The sequence below is a fragment of the Heterocephalus glaber genome, unplaced genomic scaffold (genome assembly GCF_053883595.1).
Source record: "Heterocephalus glaber isolate CG9 unplaced genomic scaffold, H.glaber_assembly_v1.0 deba00001720, whole genome shotgun sequence".
Classification (NCBI taxonomy): Eukaryota; Metazoa; Chordata; class Mammalia; order Rodentia; family Bathyergidae; genus Heterocephalus; species Heterocephalus glaber.
The window spans coordinates 915264-937380 of NW_028258433.1; the positions used below are offsets into that span (position 1 = coordinate 915264).

Genomic DNA, 22117 nt, shown 5'->3' on the forward strand with positions numbered 1-22117 from the left:
GTATAAAAAAATCTTATGGAGATAGTATAGACTGACTCCTGCAGTCCCTGAAATGTTTCTATGTATAGGGGAAAGGGGCTTAGGGCTCAGTTGCAATGCCCCATTTTCAACATTTGACTCAATTTCTCAGGATTTGAGCTTGGTTTGCTGCCAAAATATGACGGAGTAAAGCAGTGTTTGACATGTAATAATCTGTAAGTCCCTTGGATGCCTCAAAACAACTAATTAAACAGATATATAACACAAAAAGGCTGTTTTAGAACACAAAATCTAAGCTACAGAAATTGAGCACCTAACTTTCTTATTGCCTTATTAATAAAAGCTGATCTATACGCCCTTGATCATTTCTATACTTTCTTATTCCATGTTAATAACTTCAGCATAATTTGAGTTCAAATCAGAGGCTCTTATCTTTTAACAACTCCCATATTAAGCATATAATTAAAATGCTCCAGTTTAAATATCTTCCCCAAGGTACTAACTACTAAAAGAGTCACGCAGTGATGAACTAAAGTTAGAGTGTTCATGGATGATGGCTCAAGCTTTTAAGTGCTTCAGGTAGGAAAAAGGAACTTATTACAACTGCTCTAATTGTTTTAAAAGAGGAATGGTACAGAGTTGCTTTTAATTACTCAAAGGTCTATTGATATATCATATTAGCCTTTGGTCTTTTAAGTAACTAACCTCCATAAGTATTTGACTCTCTTCTTGCCTTTGCAAATGTGACTTAGCAAATATTAAAGAAAATTTCCCAAATCTAAAGAAAGCTTTAAATCACTTATATGCCAGGAGTTCAAAAGTCCTGGGCTGGGTAATGTTGGCTTTGATTTTTGGTGATTACGTCTATGAGTTAGAGATAGTCAGTGTAAGCACCCATTGCCTTTGCTTCTTTTGTTAGCCAGCTCTGTCTTTCTTAGAGTAGTTCTCTTATCCACATGGGAACTGCATTAGTCCATTTTCTATTGCTCTAACAGAATACCCAAGACTTGGAAATTTATTTTTAAAAAAGAGATTTGTTTTGCTCATGATTCTAGATGTCCACAGTCATGGTGCTGGTGTCTGCTCAGCTTCTGGGGAGGGCTCAGTGCTGCTCCATGCATGATGAGCAGGCAGGCAAGTGGGTATGGGCAAAAGAGGAAAAGGGACCAAACTACTTCAATATCTAACCGCATTCCAGAAAGAAAGCATTAACCCTGTGACCCAAACATCTCCCGACACTGCAATAGTAAGGAATTAACCCTCAACCTGAGTTTTGGTGAAAATAAACCAAATTCAAACCATGCAGAAACTGAGGGAACATATCATAGAGGATGTGGCACTTAATTGGTCTGTGAAGGAACAGCAGACTTTCTTACAGTTGCAAAATGTCTCGGCTTTCACCATCTAGACTTCCTTTGCCTTTTACATGTGTGTCCCTGACCTCGAGATTTTATTTTACTAGTTCATCTGCACCGCCCCCCATTTCCAGAGCAAGAATAAGGAAGATGACTCTCTTTTGCCACATTTTAGGGTGGACCTCAGAAAGAGAAATGGAGGCTTTTCTGGAGTACCTAGCTGGGTGGGGAGTGATGAATAAAGGAGGAAGAAAAAGTTTCCCCCTTTACCATTATCTAGTTGTGAAAAGTGTCAAAAGAAGTGAATTTAGAGGAATTATGAGACACTACGATTCTAAGACCATGAATCAGGCACTGGGAAAACTGCCCACTGGAGCAGCAGGAACTTGTGAAGACACAGAAGACTATCAGTGTCAAAAATCACTGCTTATAGAAGTTCTCTGCCTCAGTTGTTGGTCTGATAGAGTTAGGAGAGTCTTGAGGGTATTTCAGTGGATCCTGCTTGGACAGGATCTCATAAAATACAGTGCAGTCTAGGATCATGTGGGATTTGGGGATCTTGAAGATACGACAGTTGATGAATGAAAGCATCTTCAGCTGATGCTCATATTAATGATAATGCCTAACATTTATTAATCATGGCCCAAATTTATTGATAGTGACTAACATTTATTGATAGTGACTTACATTTATTGATGATGGCTAGCATTTACTGCTTATGTGTGACATTTATTTGCTGAGTACTAGGCACTTTGCAAAGTGCTTTGTATACATTCTTCATTTTCTTCTCAGATTAACCTAATGACAGAGGGTAAATAAAAAACTAATAAAAGAGGCTTAATTAAATTTCTTAAAAGAATGTTAATAGTTTCAAAGTTGGATTTGAGAAAGAGCCTGTGGTATTTGTGACTGTACCATATTGTACTCTTATTATTATTACCATTGTTAAGACCTCACTTTCAGAGCCCATCCAGAAGAGCTCAGGATCCAGATCCTATGACAGGAATCCAGTAATTTCCTGGGACCTAGAGGAATCTTCTTCCACACAGTCCATGACCTACAACTTGATCAAGACATTGAGTGTGGATAAGGATATGGCCTCTGGTCTAGGATTGGAACCATTTCCTGGATTCCTGAAATTCTGTGTTGAGAAAGACTCTGAGGCTACCTCTCAGCTTAGTGAGATATTAACATTTGACCCAAGTGAAGGAGGAGAGTGAAGTGAATTATTCCTCCAGTCAGAGGGACTGAAGCTGCTGGAAAAAGATGGACAAAGAGATAATCACAGTTCCCTAGTGTTGCCGCTTCAGTGTTGACTCCTTCAAGGGTGATGCCAGGTGCTACCCTGGAAAGATATGAAGCCAAGGGATATCTGTTGGGTGGAAGACAGTGGGAAGAGTGGAAAGTCTGATGGGCTTTGAACAAGGCTCAAACTTGAGTTAGTGGGCATAACAATATCACCATTTCTGAGTGCTGACTATTCTACACGTTTTAATCTAAATATGTAAAAACTCTTTTAATATAACAACTCTAACTAGTATGCTCCACTGGTATCCCATTTTGAAGATGAAGACATGAGACTCAGGGAGGTAAGCAATTTGTTGAAAGTCAGACATATAGTAGGAAGAAAAGCCAGGATTTGAACATAGGCAGTCTTAACTATTAACCTACCAAACTTTATCAAGCCCAGAGATTAATGCTTGAAACGAGAGTAAAGTAAGAACTATAATGTGTTATACAAGAAAATTATCAGGTAAATGTACCTTTCTCAGGAAGAAAGATACACATGCAAAAACCCATTAAATTTTGATAAGCACTGATTTTTATCTTTCTGTGTATTGTTTTTAAAAGCATTTCAAAACTACTGCACTACACTGTAGATAATTCCTTTTAAATAACAGATGTCTCACCTTGGCCAAGTCCATGGTGACTGCATTCTTGGGAGATGTTGTGAAACTATAAGTCATTCAGAGAGTCTGTGAGCTGAAGAATTGAGAAAAACTCATGGTATGAAAGGAAATAATGGTCTTATGGGACAGATTTGCATTCAGCACTTTATTCATGTGGACAGCAGATATTCCTTAAGCCTGGCCTTGTACCCAGTAGGACAGGAAGTCACAGGATAGAATCCTGGTTGCCTGGAATTTATGCTGCATCTCCTGAAGTGCAGGAGATATAGGGAGGGAAAGATATCCTGGGATCAGACAATGGAAAGATTCAAATGCTAGAAAATAGGCTTTGTACTTAATTCAGATGAGTACATTGAATCACTTGTGCTTTAAGGAAAGTGATGGAGGCCAAGGAGAACAATGAACAGAATAAGAGAGCTGGAGGAGGAGGGGAGCAAATGTTCTGGTCTCAACAGTAAAAGTAGAGCATAGGGCTGACCTGGATGCCAGACACAGGAGCAGGGTGGGGATTTAGATTTGAAGTCGATCATGGAAACAGGAGCACATTGAGCTGCGTGGGCTAATACAAGGGAAAGAGAGATTTGGGAATGATTCTGAGGCTTTATTTCTAGGTTTCTAGAACAATGATTGTATCAGTAGTAAAGAGTAAATGAGGCTGGGGGCAGTATAGAGTTGACAGAAGTGTTTGCTCTAGATGCTCCCCCTTCCACATATTCTTTCCCAACAATTTCATCCAAAGTGAGTTTTCGTTCCTCCACCCTGGAATTCTTCCTAACTCTGCCCCATGTTGTTTTCATAGCCAGTCACAGTTTGTGATGATTTTATTTATCTGTGCACTTGTTTGTGGTCTGTGACTCCCACTGGAATGTAAGTCTCTCCCTAGTGCAGGACTTCATGCAGGCTATCAGCAGTCATGTTAAGTAAAAGAATGAATTCAATGTGGAGTTTGAAATCTCACCAGGTGGTTCCACTAGGCACATAAAAATGCAGGACTGATTCCTTGAATATGGGCTGAGATTCTACATGACGCTTGAGACCCATTTAAGTTAATAGTTGATATTGCAGGAACCAAGGGAAGAGACCTGAAAGGAGAGGATATAAAGAAAGAAGGCAGAACCATGGGCCTGTAGGGATGCCTTCATCTGCGGGGTGGGAAAAGAAAAAATATCCAGCAAATAAGAAAGAACACAGAAGGACCACTGAGCCAAAGGCAATGGGATTGTTTTGTTCAGAAGGGAAGGTATGCCCAGAAGCTGTAAGTGCTGGGAACTGTTTAAGAAAAGGTAAAAGCAAACTTGTATTTGCAAACTAAAAGATCATTCGTACTCTCAAGGAGGATAATTTTAGTAGAATCAGACTATAAGAAATTTGGAAGAGGTTTTTTTTTGGGGGGGGGGAGTTCTGTATGTATTTGAGCTCATTTTTAGGCATAAGTCAAAGGACAAGAGACTGAGGAGGGAATCACATTCCTCCCATGACTCTCATTTTACTCCTTGTAAAAGCTGAGTCTTCACAGTGCTCTCCCAATCCACACAATTCTCCCCATTGCCATTTTCTATGCCGCGCCCCCTCTCCCCCCACTCCCAATACCTCTCTCCCCTTTGCCAGGCCCATGCCCTGCCCACCTCCTCCTCCTCCCCCTCCCCGATCACCTCAAGTCTTTGCATCAGTGTCCCTTTCTTAGTGAACCGTTTCCCAAGTCACATCCCTCCACCCCACACGCTGCTGCTTTTCATGGTATTTTGCACAGTCTGACATTCTATGTAATTAACTTCTTCACTCTGTTCCTTGCTTCTTATCTATTCCTACTCACTAGAACATCAGCTCCAGAAGATTATGATAGAGTCAGAATAGTGTCTTGGGAACTACTATTGAGTAAGAAAATTAATGAGTACAGTCAAGTCAAAATTAAATTGCACTGGATATTAGCTTAACAACTAACAGCCGTGGGCTAGGGATTTAGCTCAGTGGTTCTGCCACCTACCCAGCAAGTGCAAGGACCAGAGTTTAATCCCTAGTACCAGAAAAAAAAAAACTACTAACAGCCTTTCTCCATTACGCACTTGTTGGTAGGACATATTCCACCTATTTAAATGCTGAGATCTTGTAGATGCCAGGCAAACACTCTTGCTCCATTTCTTACAATAGAAATACCTACCTTTCCCTGCTGGACAATAGACAAGAGGTGACTGAGTTGTATTAGGCCTAACATTACTCTTTATTAAAAGGTAACTCAGGGGCCGGGGGTTTAGCTCAGTGTTTCTGCCACCTGCCTCAGAAGTGCATGGTCCCATGTTTGATCCTCAGTACAAAAAAACCCCAAACAACAAACGAAAAAGGTAACTCAGTGTAGGGAACAGGGAAAGGGGACATTACTAGAACCTCTGCAGTTAAGTCCTAGTCTCCTGCGAGCCATGGCAGTACATGGAAAATTACAGGAAAGGTAGAAAAATGAGACTGAGAAGAAGCTGAGCTTTGGGTCTGATCAGTGCTGCTCTGGGTGGCAAAGACAAAAGACCCTGGAACTTACCGCACCTTTTATTCAGTACATTGGGAGAAACAGATGTAACAAATGACCTGCAGAGAGTTCAGTACATCCACGTAAACAAGATGTAACAATCCAAGAACAATGAGGAACTGAGTAGATGTTTGTTCCTCCCAGGATGTTTTCAGCTCCCAGGATGTTTCTTGTCCTGGAGAATCACAGCATCACCGGATCATTGAGGTCTCATTTGTGACCTGAGGCCAAAATGGAATTATGTCTCGGAATTCCATAGTTGGGCTGTAGGCAGGAGAACTAGGCTAACCAAAGATTTTTCCCTAAAATTATGTAGCATTGCTCACAACAACTCAGATTAAAGGGGCTGAGAACACAAATCAATGACAGAGGTTTTTATTGGTGTTCATATTCTTCAAATTTAAAAAACTAAATGTTTATAAAGAATGAATAGATAAGGATGTCAAGGAAAGATAAGGGTAATAAAGCAAGATGAAGCCAAGCTAACATCAGTGCATCCAAATGAATGCCACACCACCCTGAGATACCTCCTCATACCTGCTAGTATAACTATTAACAAAAAAGACAAAGGTAGTGAGAGATATTGAGCATGTGGAAAAAATGGAAACCCTTGTACATTATTTTGGCCAAGTTAAATGATACAGCTGCTATGGAAAACATACAGTAGTTCCTCAGAATATAAAAGATAAAACTATTATATGATCCATCAATCCCACTTCTGAATATATGTCCCAAAGAATTATAATCAGGGTCTCAAAGAGAAATTTGTACTCACATTTACTGAAGCATTATTCATAATATAGCCAAGATGTGGAAGCAACCTAAATCTCTACCCAACACTGAAAGGATAAGGAAAATGTGTTCATATGGTGGAATGCTATTTAATCTTAAGAAGAAAAGTCTTCCATTTGCAGAAGTATAGATTACTTTGAGAACATTATACTCAATGAAATAAGTCAGACCACAAAAACACAAATACTGTATGATCTCACCCTATGAGAAGGGTCTAAAAATTCATAGAAGCAGAGAATATGATGGTGGTGGCCAGGGTTTGCAGGAAAGGGGAACTGCGGACTTGCCAGTCAATGAATATAAAGTTCCACATATGGAAGATGAGTAAGTTCTAGGGAGCTGCTGCTACAACATTGCACCTAAAGTTAACAATAATATATTGTACACTTAAAATTTAAGAAGGTGGATCTCATGTTAGGTGTTCTTATCACAAGAAAAATAAATGCCTACCACACGGAGCTTCTAGAGTTTCCCAAATAAAACAGCAAAAATGTATGTGTTGAAATATTCACAGCAGCCCTGAGCTAGAGCTCTTCTCAGCAAGTCTCTCCCAAAAGAGAACTTTGGGGTGTGAGGAACAGTATCCTCTCCCATGGAGCTGTCACAAACATGAGCAAGTTTCCAGAAGTACTGTTTCAAGTCAAGTGAGTGGAATCCAAGTACAGCTAAGTGGCAATGAATCCCTGAGGGCTTATGCAGTTCCACAAAGCAGGGATGAAAAAGGGTGGAGGTAAAGAGTTGTAAACTGGAACTCTCCTCTTTGGAGCTCCCCTTGGCATTCTCCAGAGTCTCTAGCTTGCAGGTATTTTATCTCTTCTTATGGGGAAAGGCTTGTGGGGCTTGTACAACACCTCAAAGAGTGAGCACAAGATCACTATGCAAAGAAGTTTGTGGGGCTGGCCCAAGGCTTCCTCGTTAGCACAAGGCCCTTTCTTTAGATAGCCTTTGCTCCTTGTCCTTGCTTCTTGGCACCTGACTGCAGAGAAAGCTGGCCTGGCCCGCTGACAAGCACAAAACCTCCTAAGCAGACGGCTGGGCACAGGAGCCATATCAGGGAGTTGTCATGTGCTCTTAGGGCAAGCCCCAGTGTCTCCCTTGTCACCTGTCCCCAACCTGATGTCTGTCTCTTGTGTTACTGACTTTATTCAACCTACTGTATTTGTGAACAGAAGAGCTTTAGACGTGTTCTGCTATTGAAGGTAAAGTCACAGTTAAATGCTCTATTCTCTTCTTCATTTCAAGCCATCTTGGTGGGGTCTGTAACCTCAAGTATCCTTTCAGTCTTTGACTTTACAAACGGGGTTCGAATTACATCTCTGCAATGCCTTTTGGCTTCCCTCTTCCCTAGGCCTTCACGGCATCCCCCACTGACAGCTTCTTCTAATTAGGACCTTGCTTTTACTTTCTCTTCCTGAAATCACCTCTGAGTGGAGGCGGGTGACCAAGCCACTGATGAGAGGAGAGAGGGCGCAAGACTGGGCTCCATGGGAGGAAGTGAACACATTCTGCAGTGTCTTACCAGGCCTCATTGTTTTATAATTTCCTGATCCTCTGATTAAAACTTTTACAAGCTCCTTACCATATAATCTAAGGCTTTCTATTATTTTGTTTAGTCTTTCTTGCTGAATTTTCCATTTTTCCCCTAAGTCTTATGCTTTGCCCAAATCAGACACCTTACCAAATATGTGCTTCCCTCATTCTAGTCCTTTCTGCTGTCCCCTCTACTTCACAGTTGTTTCAAATCCAAATCCCTTTCAACTGTCAAGACTCATCTTTGATTTTCTTGGTAGAACCTTTCTCTGGGCCTCCAGCCTGAGTGCTCATTGTTCTTTGCTGGTGCTTATTAAGCCGCATCTTGCTTTCCTCCTGGTCATGGTGGTTTGTGTTTCTGCCTGGCCCCATCACTGAACTAAAGAATTCGTATGTTCATCGGTGTGTGCCCCAACAGGAGAGCCTGCCACAATAACAGCAACATGGCCCTGCATTTGCTGAATGGTTACTGTGATTTTTTCTGAATTTCTGCAAATTGATATATTAACATTAAATGCAAACTTCTCAGGGTTAGAGATCATATTCTTCATCTCCTTGTGGTTGAAGTTTGGCACAATGCCTGAGATATCACGAGTGACCAATCAGTGTTCCAAGGAATGATATAAGGATTTATATGAGCACCAAAGCTTGCTCTGAGGGTTTATAGTGCTTAGGCCATCTTTTAAAACTTTCCTTAACAGTTTTTCTTTGTAAGAGATCCAGAATGTGGAATCTTCCATATCTTACCTTTCCCCTACCTTTCCTTCCTACCTTTCTTAGCCAAATATTTCATTTTGAAAAAAAAGTAGCTTTGCTAAAATGGCAAAATACCTGGTTTACATTAGCTCTTTAATATGAGAAAGAAAATATGTACACCTGTGTTGAAATATGCAGAAGATAGGAAATAGAACATTCGAGTTGATACTCTAATAATTAAACTGAATTTTGTTGCTAAGTGACAAATGCTGTTAAAACAGTGAAATATGCATCGATTAACTAATCATGCAGCCAGAACTTTATACAACTTGATTGCCTGGAATTATTAAAAAGTACCAGTGAAGAGAGTGTAATCATTATAATATGGAAAAATATTCAAAAATCAGTGAAATATGTTTTTTTTAGTTTGGCAATGATGCCATCCTATCATTAATAACTATTCCTATTTTTTTTTCCTGCAGCCTTCTCCTCCCTTCAGAATTTCATTTTAGTTTGGTTAGTATCTGTTTCCCATTACCATTATTAAATCTTTTTAAAATTCAGGCTCAGTTATTGGAATTCCCAATAAATGGCGAAATGAAGAGAGTGTTGTATATGGACCATAAACTGTAAATTTTTATCCTGACTTCAGTCATGGTTAGATTATTTTTATGAAGGAGGTTGAAAAGTCACCACTTGTCACTCTGTAAATAGTGCCAAGAATTCTATGAGCATGTCCTTCCTCCTCCCAGTGCCCAAAGTCCTACCTAAAACTTTTCTTCCCTAGCACAGGGCTTTCTAATCTGAATTTACATGTCTTCTTTTTACTGTTTTGCTGCTATAACAAAATGCCATAGACTGGATAATTACTAATGAACAGAAATTTCTCTTCTGGGTGCCAAGAAGTCCAAGATCAAGCAGCCAGTGGGTGTGGTTGTCTACCAAATGTGGATAAATGCAGTATCCTCACTGTGCAAGCTGACCAAGGTTGCATGAAGCCTCTTTCACAAGGAAGAAGCCTTGTGTCTTAATACTGTCACTTTGGAACCACCTGAGTTTCAGAGGGGAAGTGTCCAAACCATAGCACTGATGTGCACTAGAGTGGATCACAGTCACACTTACTTTGGTAAGAGGAGATGAGAAGGGTAAAGGGCTTGGTGATGAAAGGCATTTCACACGCCTCACCTAGGAGCCTGGTAATTCTGCTGTAATGAATGGGATGTGTGGTGGGTTTGGAAAAATATTCTCTTCTTTATTGTCTAAAAGTATGCACCTCTGCCACAAACTGGTTGGGGGTTAGAGTAGCCACAGTGCAGGGAGATGGAGCAGAGAATCAGAAAACTTCTGGAGAGAAGAACTTCAGGAGTTACTTAGGGTACATTTATAGAACTGAATCATGATTTAAGAAACTTGTTCCAGTGAGGAGACCCAAGAAGGAAAATGGATGCAAATAATTAACCTATTGTGGACATTTCATGTAGATGGAATTATATAATATGTGCCTTTTTGTGCCTGGCTTCCTTCATAAAGCAAAATGCTGTAGTATGCGTATTCATTCTTGTTTTTGTTTTCTTTATTAAATTCTTTTATCTGTACATTGTAGGTATTCAACACAATTACATTTCTCATTGGGAATTGTACCTTTACATGATGCATCTTGGTTCTTATTTTTTCCCCATTCCTAGCCCTCCCTTCACCCCCTCCACCCTTCCCTATTTACAAAGACTTTATTTCCATTTTTTCCATTTCTCATCATTTTTCCTTTCCCTTCTTTTCTTTCCCCTGCCCCTCCCACTACCCCTACCCCTTTGGACCTTTTCTTCCTATTTTGCATTATCAATTATTCATTGTAATCATTGGTACATTTTAGGTGTACAATATAATGACATTCACCATTGGAAATTTGCACCTTTACATAATCTCTCTTGGTTCATATTTTTCACCCTTGCCCAGCCCTCCCTTCAACCCCTCCATTCCTCCCTATTTACAAAGATTTTGTTCCTAGTTTTCCATTTTCTCATATTAATCCCATTCCCTTCTAGCCTTTCCCCTATCCCTCCCACTTCCATCCCCTTTGCCCCTTTTCTTCCTATTTCACATTATCTATTATACATTTAGTCCTTATTTACACTTTCAGTTTCTCACACCAGAGAAACTATTCGGTATTTATTCATGTGTGTCTTATTTATTTCACTTAAGAGTATCGCCTCTCAATGTGCATCCATTTAGCTATAAATGTCTCTAATTTTTCATTTTTTATGGCTCAGTAGTACTCCATTTTATTAAAAAACCACATTTTCTTTATCCAGTCTCCAGTTGATGGGCATTTGGGCTGTTTCCAAGTATTAGCTATCACAAACTGTGCTGCTATGAACATGGGCACACCTATATCACTGTGGTATGATTCTTTTAATTCTTTGGGGAAGATACCCAGAAGGGGAATAGTGCAGTCAAATGGGACTTCCAGTCCTAGTTCTTTGAGGTATCTCCATACTGATTTCCACAGTGGTTGCACCAGTCTACACTCCCACCAGCAGTGGAGCAGGGTTCCTCTTTCCCCACAGCCCCGCCAGCATTTGTTATTGGTTGATTTCATGATAGCAGCCATTCTTTCTGGAGTGAGGTGGAATCTCAGTGTTGTTTTCATTTGCATCTCTCGAATGACCAGTGATGTTGAACATTTTTTCATGTATTTACTTGCTATTTCTACTTCTTTGTCTGAGAAATGTCTGTTCATTTCAGATGCCCATTTTCGGATTGGGTCTTTAAATTTGGGAAGTCTGATCTTTTCAAGTTCTTTATAGATTCGAGATAGTAGACCTTTGTCTGAGGAAGAGCAGGTGAAGATTTTTTCCCACATTGTGGGTTGTCTCTTCACACTGCTGGTGGTTTCTCTTGCTGTGCAGAAGCTTTTTCATAAGAAGAGATCCCACTTGTTGATTGTTTGTCCTAGTTCACGGACAACTGAGGTTTTGTTCATAAAATCTTTTCCTACACTGATGTTTTCAAGAGTTCTACCTAACCTCTGTTCCAACTGGTTCAGAGTTTCTATTTTAATATTTAGATCTTGAATCCATTTTGATTTTAGTTTAGTGCATGGTGAGAGATATAGGTCTAGTTTTAATCTTTGGCAAGTTGAAACCCAATTTTTCCAGCACCATTTATTAAAGAGGCTATCTTTCCTCCAGTGAGGGTGTTTGGCTCCTTTATCGAAGATGAGATGGCTGAGTGTGTCTGGCGTTGTTTCTGCATCTTCTAATCTGTTCCACTGGTCTTTGGGTCTGTTTCTTTGCCAGTACCATGCTGTTTTTATCACAGTAGCTTTGTAGTAGAGTTGCAGGTTGGGGATTGTGATACCCCCTGCCATGTCTCTGTTACCTAGAATTGCTTTTGCTATTCTGAGTCTCTTCTTGTTCCAAATGAATTTTTGGATTGTTTTCTCAAGGTCCATGAAGTATGCTGCTGGAATCTCAATTGGAATTGCATTGAATCTATATAGCAGTTTTGGAAGTATGGCCATTTTCACTATATTGATCCTTCCTACCCAGGAACAGGGGATGTCTGTCCATTTTCTGATATCATTTTCAATGTCTCTTTTCAGAGTGCTATAGTTTTCAGAGAAGAGGTCTTTGATTTCTTTCATTAGGTTGATTCCTAGGTATTTCAGTTGTTTGGATGCTATTGTGAAAGGAATTATTTTCCCTATTTCTCTCTCAGTGAGTCTGTTTTTTGTGTAGAGGAAAGCTATTGATTTGTGTCCAGCTGCTTTACTGAATTTGTTGGTTAAGTCTAGGAGACTTTTGATGGAGTTCCTGGGGTCTTCTATATAGAGTATCATGTCATCTGCAAATAATGACAATTTGACTTCTTCATTTCCTATCTTTATTCCTTTTATTTCTTTCTCTTGTCTAACTGTTGTGGCTAATGTTTCCAAAACTATATTGAGCAAGAGTGGTGATAGTGGACATCCTTGTCTTGTTCCTGATTTTAGTGTGAAGGATTTCAGTTGTGACCATCTAGTATGATACTCGATGTTAGTTTTTCATAGATGGCTTCTATCAGTTTGAGGTAGAGACCATTTATTTCAGTTTTTGAAGGGTTTTTATTATAAATGCATGTTGGATTTTGTGAAATGCTTTTTCTGCATCTATAGAGATAATCATATGGTTTTTGTCCTTGGCTCTATTGATATAGTGTATTACATTGATTGATTTGCATATGTTGAACCATCCCTGCATCCCTGGGATGAATCCCACTTGATTAGGATGTATGATCTTCTTGATGATCTTCTGCATTCTGTTTGCCAGTATCTTATTAAGGATTTTTGCATCTATGTTCATTAGTGAGATTGGCCTATAGTTCTCTTTTTCAGTTGGGTCTTTCTCTGCTTTGGGGATCAAGGTGATGCTTGCTTCCAGAAATGAATTTGGGAGTATTGCTTCCCTTTCAATCATTGAAGAGTTTAAACAGTAGTGGCAGTAGCTCCTCTCTAAATGTCTTGTAGAACTCAGTGGTGAAGCCATCAGAACCTGGGCTTTTCTTAGTTGGTGAGTTTTTAATTACGTTTTCAATTTCATTGGTTGATATTGGGTTGTTTAGCAAGCATATTCTTTAATCTGTGTCCAAGAATAAAGGTCCAGATGTAGCCAAGATAATTGAGAACACTTGTCTTGTAACCTATACTATAGTAAATAAATGCAGAAAGGTATTGGCATAGTGATAGACAAATAGATCAGTGAAACAAAATAGAGAGCTCAAAAATGGAGCCTTCTATTGCAGAGAGTAGATATATATTCATCAAACCATCTTCCTTTCCCCTGGATATAAATTAAACTACATTTCTCAGCCTGACTTGCTGGCCCTGTGACTGCATTCCAACCAATGGACTGAAGACATAAATGATACATCTCATTCTCAGCCATGACCCATAAAGTGTTCCCCTGAACAATTTACTTTTTCCTCATCTAACAGCTGAATGCTGTTAACTTCTCTTGAGAACCTCAGGGAAGGGCAAAAAGAGTGGGGTCCCTGAATTCTACCCAGAGGACATCTTCCTAAAACAGCAGACCATCCATATCATCTGGGTTAGATGGTCCATGACCCAAAAAGAAACTTTTCTTATGTGAAGTTATTGAGACTTGAGAGCTTGATTGTGTACCTTCCCTAATACATCATACCTGAGTGGAAACCTGGCTGTGCAGATAATGCAGAGAAGACAGACAATGCAATGTCCAGGGCTGGGAGAATTGTCTGTGTAGAAAACAATTGCAAATTTTGTTCCTATTACATTCCTCATTCCAGATAGATTATGTAAAAACAAAATAAAATTAAAGAAAAGCTTTTAGAACAATACATAGAAGAGCATCTTTATGATATCAGGATAGGGAATGGAAGTGTAAGACACACAAAGTACAAATCAGGGAGGAAAAGAGTGATAAAAATCAACTCCATTAAAATTTAAAAAAATTCTCAGTGGTACCATAAGTATGAATTTAAGCCAGAGGTGGGAGAACATTTAAAAAAAAACTCAACCCTATGACTGACTCAGAAACTGAAAACCAATTAATATCATGCCCATCTGATTCCCAGAATTAAAGTCCAGTGATGCTACATTTGCTACTGTAGTTAGTGTGACTCTCAACATGGAATTTGAGATGCAGTTTTGAAAATCTAGGAAAGTTGAACAGACTTTCATATAGCCCAGAAATTCACTGGCAGTGGAATTGATAATGTTTTATACATCTTAATCTTGGTGGTCCATTGTGTTAATAACCTTTTCCAGACCTTTCTCTAGGTCTGAAATTGTTCATCATATTTTTAAAGGTAGCCATATCCTCATTCTTCTCGTTAGTCCCATCACCTGCAGGTACGATGCAATTTCCTTCTGTTCTTTCCTTTCTTCTCATGTAGAACTACCCATCTGAAAAATTTTCCAAGTTACTTTGAAAAACTGATTTGCTTTGATGATTATCTGTAGAACTTAAATTTAGCATGTGAGTTAATAATTAACAATCAGCATATACAATATGCCATACTCCATTTTCCTTCTTAACTCTTGCATCAACTTTTTAAACTCACTTACATTAGATCTTTTAATTCTCACAACAGCTCTATGAAGCAGATTATCATTTCCCACTGATAAATGAAGAAACTGAAGGGATATGGTAGGTGTGGGAGGTGGTGCTCAGGCCTTGGTCATCTTACTACCCTGTCTGTACTTTGCCAATATTTCTGCTGCTCTGTGGCCAAGCTGTGGGGTGGATAAACTGTCTAGAACATTGGGGCCAGAGTAAGACGGGATTGCTTGGGAAGGAGATGACTGAATAGCCACGTGAACCATTTTGACTCTTTAATTCTCCACTTTTTTCTGGCTCATATAAGTAGTTTATTTAGTTGTTGTCTTCCTCTTCTCAAGCAGTGGTTTAATGTTGTCATCATTGGTATGAAGTACTTGGAGTATTTATAGAATTTAACAGCCATTTCCAAATTCAGAGTACTTTTACTGAATAATGCGGCTTTAATTACTGGCCAACTGAAATTGGTCTCTAAAAAATGGAACTGTTTATTGCTAGCTGTATCTCACAGTAATAAAAAAGACAAGGTTTTTATTATTTCATTTTATTTCATGTTTTAATAATGCAAGCCTCTCTCAAGTGCATAGCTTCCCTGACAATGTACTTCACAGACAGATTTCTTCCCAGCCTGGAAAGCAGCCAAATCTCAAAATTGACATGTTCACTGAATAATAAATTGCGTGTATTAAAATGATACCAGATGCAAAAGGATTTGATAAAAGGCTATTTGAATTCTGCAAATGATACAAAACATTTCTCTTCTTAAGACATTTTAATAAATTGTTAAATAAAAGACTGTGTGTGAACAGTTTTGTGCTCAATTCAGCTTTACACATTTCAGTGAATAGCTTATTCTGGCAGTGTGTCAGCAGTAAGCTAGCCATTAGATAATTCCATGCAAAATATTTCCAGTGACCAAGCCCTTCTCTCATCTGAAATATAATACAAACTTCCAGAGACTCTCTGTTTTCTAGCACTGGGGACTGGTGAACCTGCTTGATAATTCAAAAGCAATGGCTGTCTGAGTTGCAAGCTTCTGGTGCTACTTTTTCTGACTGAGTTTGGATCAAACACATGCATGCTTCTTTTTGTGACACCCAAGACAAAGCAGACCCCTTTCTGTGGAGTCTCAGCATGTTTGTTTGGCATGAGGTGGTCAACTGCATTTCCCTAACAGTTTACAATTCTTAAAATCATTGCACAGCACCTCAAAAGAACTGTAGGGCATAAACTCTGAGAAAATAGTACATTCTATATTTTCCCTTCCAACAACATATCCTTTTCCTCAGAAACAACATAAATCTCACAGATTTTAAATAGACTTTCAAGTTTTCAGAGGGAGAAAATCAACAATCTCTTACTCTAAATAGTTGATGAAACCTCTGGTTGTAGTGAACACTGCACAGCATTTTACTAATGATACCATTTTAATGCAGGCCCTCTCTCAATAGAATATTATGACCATCCTTTTAAAATGATGGAAACAAAAAATTTAATTTTTCACTCCAATTGTGTCGTTATCCAATCTTCTCCAGATGTCATTGCTTATTTTTCATGGTAGATGGTCATGATCCTACAACTGGACAGGTTTGTTCCAAACAAATAGCAATGTCAGCACAACCAGACTCTCTAAATTATTAGATTAGGCTTCACAGGTGTACTCAGACATGTATATAAAAGATTTTGCTTTTAACAGGAAATATATGGTGGTGTCATTACCTTTAAGAGTTTGCAAATATGTAAATCACAAAAGATCTGGAAGAAAAGTTTGTATCACAACAATTTTTCATATTTAAATCTGACACAAGACAAAAAAGATACACATCCCAATATGCAGTATCTTTAAAATGTCAGAGCAGTTGATTGTGAGGAGATGTCTTGTAGACAAAAAAAAAAGGGTTTTATATTGAGTAGTAAATTGTAATTATTCATACATGTCTTCTGCTTGTGAATTTAATGAGGCTGGAATGCAAGGTCCTCCAAGATTGAAGAGGCCTTCACTTCCCAAACAAAAAATATTTGTGAGTTTCAAAAAGATTCTCTGTCTTATCCTCCTTACCTTAATTGCAGTCCTCCTATTCTGGAGGTAATTGAGCTACATTTCTAGGATCTCTGAACAAATATCCTGGGCTATGTCCACACTATTCACATTTCTGAATTCAACCAAATGTTGATCAAAATTATTCAGAGGTTTGGAGTATAACTCAGTGGTAGAGAACTTGTCTCACCTGGGCAGGGCCCAGAATTCAATCCCCAGCCCCACAGTAAAGGGTGAAGAAAAACATTGCCTCTGTGCTGAACGTGCACAAACATACAGACTCTTATTCTTGTCATTATTTCCTATACAAAACAATATAACAACTATTCACATAGAATTTACATTGTATTAAGTATTATAAGTCATTTAGAAATTATTAAAAGCAGAGAATGCCTATAGGTTCTATGTAAATACTATGGCATTTTTTTTAAGGGACTTAGGCATTTGCAGATTTTGATATCCACAGCGGGTTCTGGAACCAATCCCCCACTGATATCAAGGGATGATTGAATTTTTATTCTCATCTCCCCTGGGTCACTCACATTCTATTTCAAAAAACAACTGCTCATCCTCTGGGAATTATCCGGTTGATGCTTGTCATAATCACATACAATTCTACATACACATAAGCAAAGTGTGTGTGTTCACGTGTGTACAATTTCAGAGGAGAGAGGCTGCTCTGTCTTCAGTGTAGGAGATTTGAGTGACAGACTATTTGTGCTTTAGCTAAAGGGAGTTCTTTTCCATAACCTGTTCTTGAAGAATACTTTTCAAGGCCATTCATCAAGAGGTCAACTTCTAAAGTCAACACAGCCTGAGGATTGGTTGGCAAGTGCCAAAGGCGAGGAGGAGGGCATCCATTTTTCATGAAGTTTTGACTAACACAAATACTGTCTGATTCCCACAGGTTCAACCTTCGGGAGTGAAGAACAGATAGCTCAGAAGGCAGCTGTGCCTTTTAAGGACACACCTAAGGGGCCCAGCCGGGTGGCCTCTGCAGCATCCTCCAGTGTGACAACGCCCCGCAGGAGTTTACTTCCAGCACCCAAATCCACTTCCACACCTGCTGGTAAGACTTCTGCCTGGGAGAAGCTCCATAGGGAAGAGCCCTTTCTGCATTAATTAAAAAGTTCTTTGAAAGTCCTCATGTACATCTGCTGGGATGACAGATGAGTTTTAAATAGCATTTAAAATTAATAATATCACTATTTTCAGTGCACTTTCGTATATTCATATGTTTAAATTTTCACAGCTGCCTCACACTCCTCCCCCTGCCTGCTTACCCTTTGAATCACACAGTTGCACTTTCAGAAAGCAAGAACCAAGCTATTTTAAGCAGACTGACACTAGGCTTAGAGAAGCGGGTGTGCATGAAATCATTTGGAAGTCTGCCTGTGCCTCCAGAAATGCCCCAGAACCTGGTGAGGGAACTGTTGCCCCTTGCTGGGTCCTGGCTTGCAGCTGCAAAGCTGGGTGTGTGACCCCTCTAGGGACCTGCTGCTACTATAGCATGGTTGACTCCAGAGCCTCGCTGTATACCCTAGATCCACACCAGCAGCACATGACACGAGTGGCTGGACATGGGGAGTTCAGTCAGGCAAAGATGAGAGCAACGAAGGTGCTTGTCCACACTGCAGAGGGAGTCTACCCGAGTCCACCCTGCCACCGTCTTTCTTTCCATATCTGCCTACAGTGATGTTTGAGCATGTCGTCCTTAGCTTTCTATCTGCACTGTGGAAAGCACACAATCAGGATAGTAGAGTAGCTGCCGCGTCCTGGCCATCATAGAGGCTCACTGAGATTGGTATTTATTCCTTCATATTTTCTTCTATAATCATATATCAATATATATGTACATACATGTATGAATTTTGTGAGTATTTTGAAAAAGAGATGACATTACAGGTTGAGCATCCCTTATCTGAAAAACTAACATCTGAACTGCTCCAAAATCAGAAATTTTTTAAATGCTGAGATGACAAATAGAAAATTCCACAACTTGTCCTCATGTGGTGGGTCACAGTCAAAACTCAGGTACACTAAAAATATTGTTTAAAATTATCTCCAGGCTCTGTGCATAAGGATATATGAAATATAAATGAATTTTGTGCTTAGATTTGAGTCTTATCTCCATGATATATACACAACCACATACATATGCACACACATATGTAAATATTCCAGAATATGAAATATAAAACACTTCTCTTGTCCTGAGGACTTTGGATGAGGGATATTCAACCTGTATACCCATTTTTCTACATATTGTTTGCTTATTCTAAGTATGTCATAGAAAGACTTTCAAACCAGTGATATGGCTTATTTGTACCAGTGCCTTCAGGATGTAGATACATGATGATTTATTAAACCATCCCCTACCATGGGGCATTTATTCTTTTGTAACTAGTGTTTGGTGCACCAAACAGTGCCACAGGAAAAATCCTTGAATGGACACATTCTTCCAATGGGATCAGTATCTAGGAGTGGAATTGCTATGCTTGAAGCATTAATAGAACCACCTAGATTCCTTTTCAAAGAGGCTGCAATCTTTCATGCTTCCACCCATATACCTGGGGGAAATAGGTATTCCTTTCTAAAATTTTGGTCCACTCGATGGGAGTGAAGACTTAACTCACTGTTTTTTTCAATTTGTACCTCCTTGAGCACTAGGCTAGCTGAAGTCCCCTGCTCTGTGCCATAGCAGCACCTTGTGATTCACTTTGGTAAGACTTAAATTGGCTTGTCTAGTTTCATTCTTCCTCAAGGGATAGTGAGCTTCTGGGAGCAGTGACCGTGTCTCTTTGATGAAACAAAAAGACATTGCCTGCTACAGTGACTGATTCATGCAGGGACTTAACATCTATTTGTTAATTGTTGAATTAATCAACTAAAGAATGAATTAGTGTCACATGGCCTTTGAATCTTCAGTTTGGCATTATTTTAATTATAAAATAATCAGACAAACCTATGGGAGTTAAAATACAGTGGTCAGGTCAACTCTACAGACCAGTGCTTCCCAAACTGTGGTGAATCAGAGTTGTCTGTGAGGTTTTGAAAACATAGGTTCCTGTGCTTTCTCCCTAGAGTTTCTGATTCAGTGAGTTTGGATTGGGGTCTAAAACTTTGCATTTCTAAAAAAAAAAATCCCAGATTATGTTGCAAGGTTACTAGCATACAAGGCTCACACTTTGTGAACCACTATTACAGAAAACCTGGCTACAATTTTTAACAGCCAGTTCTTAGAGAAAGAAATGTTAATAAATCTTAACTTACTCATAATAAGGAAAATGTAAAATAAAACTACAATGGATTACAATATTCCACCTATCAGACACTGAAATCTAGGTTTGACAACATACTACATTTGCCTGCCAGGAAACAGGCAGTCTCACACATTTTTGGTAGGAGTATAAAATAATACAACTCCTGTGAATGGGAATTAGGCAGTAGCCTACAAAATTATATGTGAATATATTCTTTGACTTGGTACAGCCACCCCTATGAATCTTTCCTGAAGGTACACGGTCAAAAATCCAGGTCATTAAGTGATTCATTAAAGTACTGTTTCAAGTAACAAAAAACTAAAAATAACTCAAATTCCCATTAATCGGGCTTTGGCTGAATAGATTGAGAAATACACAGTTACTTCTCAGCTGTTATGTGAATAGGGAAATATCTCTGTTTGGTACTAGAAAATGATTCCCAAAAGATATCATTAATTAATAAGAAGAAAGGTGGAGAAAATGTGTATAGTATATGTAAACAATAGGAACACTTTACATTGTACCTGCACTTATATTAATAGAAAGCAACAGAAGAATAACTTGTGAATTTTAAAATAATGATTGCCCTTAAAGAAAAAGAAGGAAGAAGAGGTTAATGATAGTCTTTGATTACATCTTATTTATAGTTTTGACTTTGAAGTCCTGTAACATTTTACACAATTATACATTAACATTAAATTTTAAAAGATGATATCTAAAAACTAAAAAGTGAAATTAAACAGATGAAAGTAATTATATAGCCTTTTGGTGGCATAACCACACAGAAAAGAACTATTCCAAGTGACTTTAAAACCCAGTAATTTGATGCACGCCCCTAGAAGAATAAGGTGACTTCCCAACATATGAAATTTGAATTGGAAACTTTCACAGGAGTCCTGTATAAGATTTACAGGTGTACTGTATAAGACTCACTTTGTCAGATTACAAAGGAATCCAACTTCTGAACATTCTCCTGGAACAGAACTTGTTTATAAGTCAGGAACTTGATGTATACTCTAGGTTCAGAAAGAATTCCAACAAAAATTGTAAACTGTTTTCAGTAATTATATTATTGGTGGTGGTGTTAGTATTATGATTCCACATCTGCTTATATTCCAAATTTGTGTCTTAGGGGATAAATGTGATATGGGATAACATATGAAGTCATCTGTTGATTATATTTTTTAAAAGATAGATTCCCAGCTCTGTCCATAGGAAAGTTATAAACAATGACTAAACCAATAGTAGTGTACACCTCTTATATCCAGATTGTGATCTCTAAATACATTTCCCACTAAAGGAAGATGAGGCTCCTTGAAGAAATAGCTGATTCCAAGTCTAAGACCAGAAATACAGACCCCAGAACAACTAACTGCAGTGAAATAATACTCATCAAAATGTATGTATATTCGTGAGTTATGCAGTAAAACAAACATAAGCAAGGATAGTCAGGATGCTAGGAAATAACCTCATTATTTTGAAATCTGGTAAATAAAAAAATAAAACATTTAACTACTTCTCCAGTTTATACCTCAACCAAATAGTTGATGAGAGGGAAGTTTGTCTTCATAAAAGTAGTCAATCTAATAAAGAAGGAATGATTAAAATACATTACCAGCTTTTTGTGGCTTGTCATGAGTCAGTGGATGAAGGCATTGATCATTGATTGAAAGACAACCAGATGTTATGAACTATACTGATGGAAGTATATACAAATTATCTGTGAATCAGTCTTAGGGGGGAAATAAATCTGCTTTAGTCTCTAGATTTAAATACTAATTTACTGGAAATACAAAAGAATACAGCAAAGTATGTTAAGTAACACTGGTGATAGAATCGGACTCTGAGAAACCATTATAAGTAAACGAGTTACTTTACTCAACAACAGCAACAACAAAATTTAAAAAAAAAAAGGAAAAAAATCTTTGGGAAGAATGAAGGACATGGAGTGGAAGTGTATAG

The 22117-nt window shown here is 38.6% G+C and overlaps 1 protein-coding gene across 8 annotated transcripts in view; it reads left to right on the plus strand.

The window, feature by feature from the left end:
• The window catches only part of Mtus2 (microtubule associated scaffold protein 2), a 716842-nt gene that overhangs the window by 466682 nt on the left and 228043 nt on the right, over positions 1-22117 (plus strand). For all 8 annotated transcript variants that reach the window (XM_087199504.1, XM_087199503.1, XM_087199498.1 and 5 more), the window contains one exon: positions 17800-17961. In XM_087199504.1, the coding sequence (XP_087055630.1) occupies positions 17800-17961 (162 nt within the window). The remainder of the gene's footprint in view (positions 1-17799; positions 17962-22117) is intronic.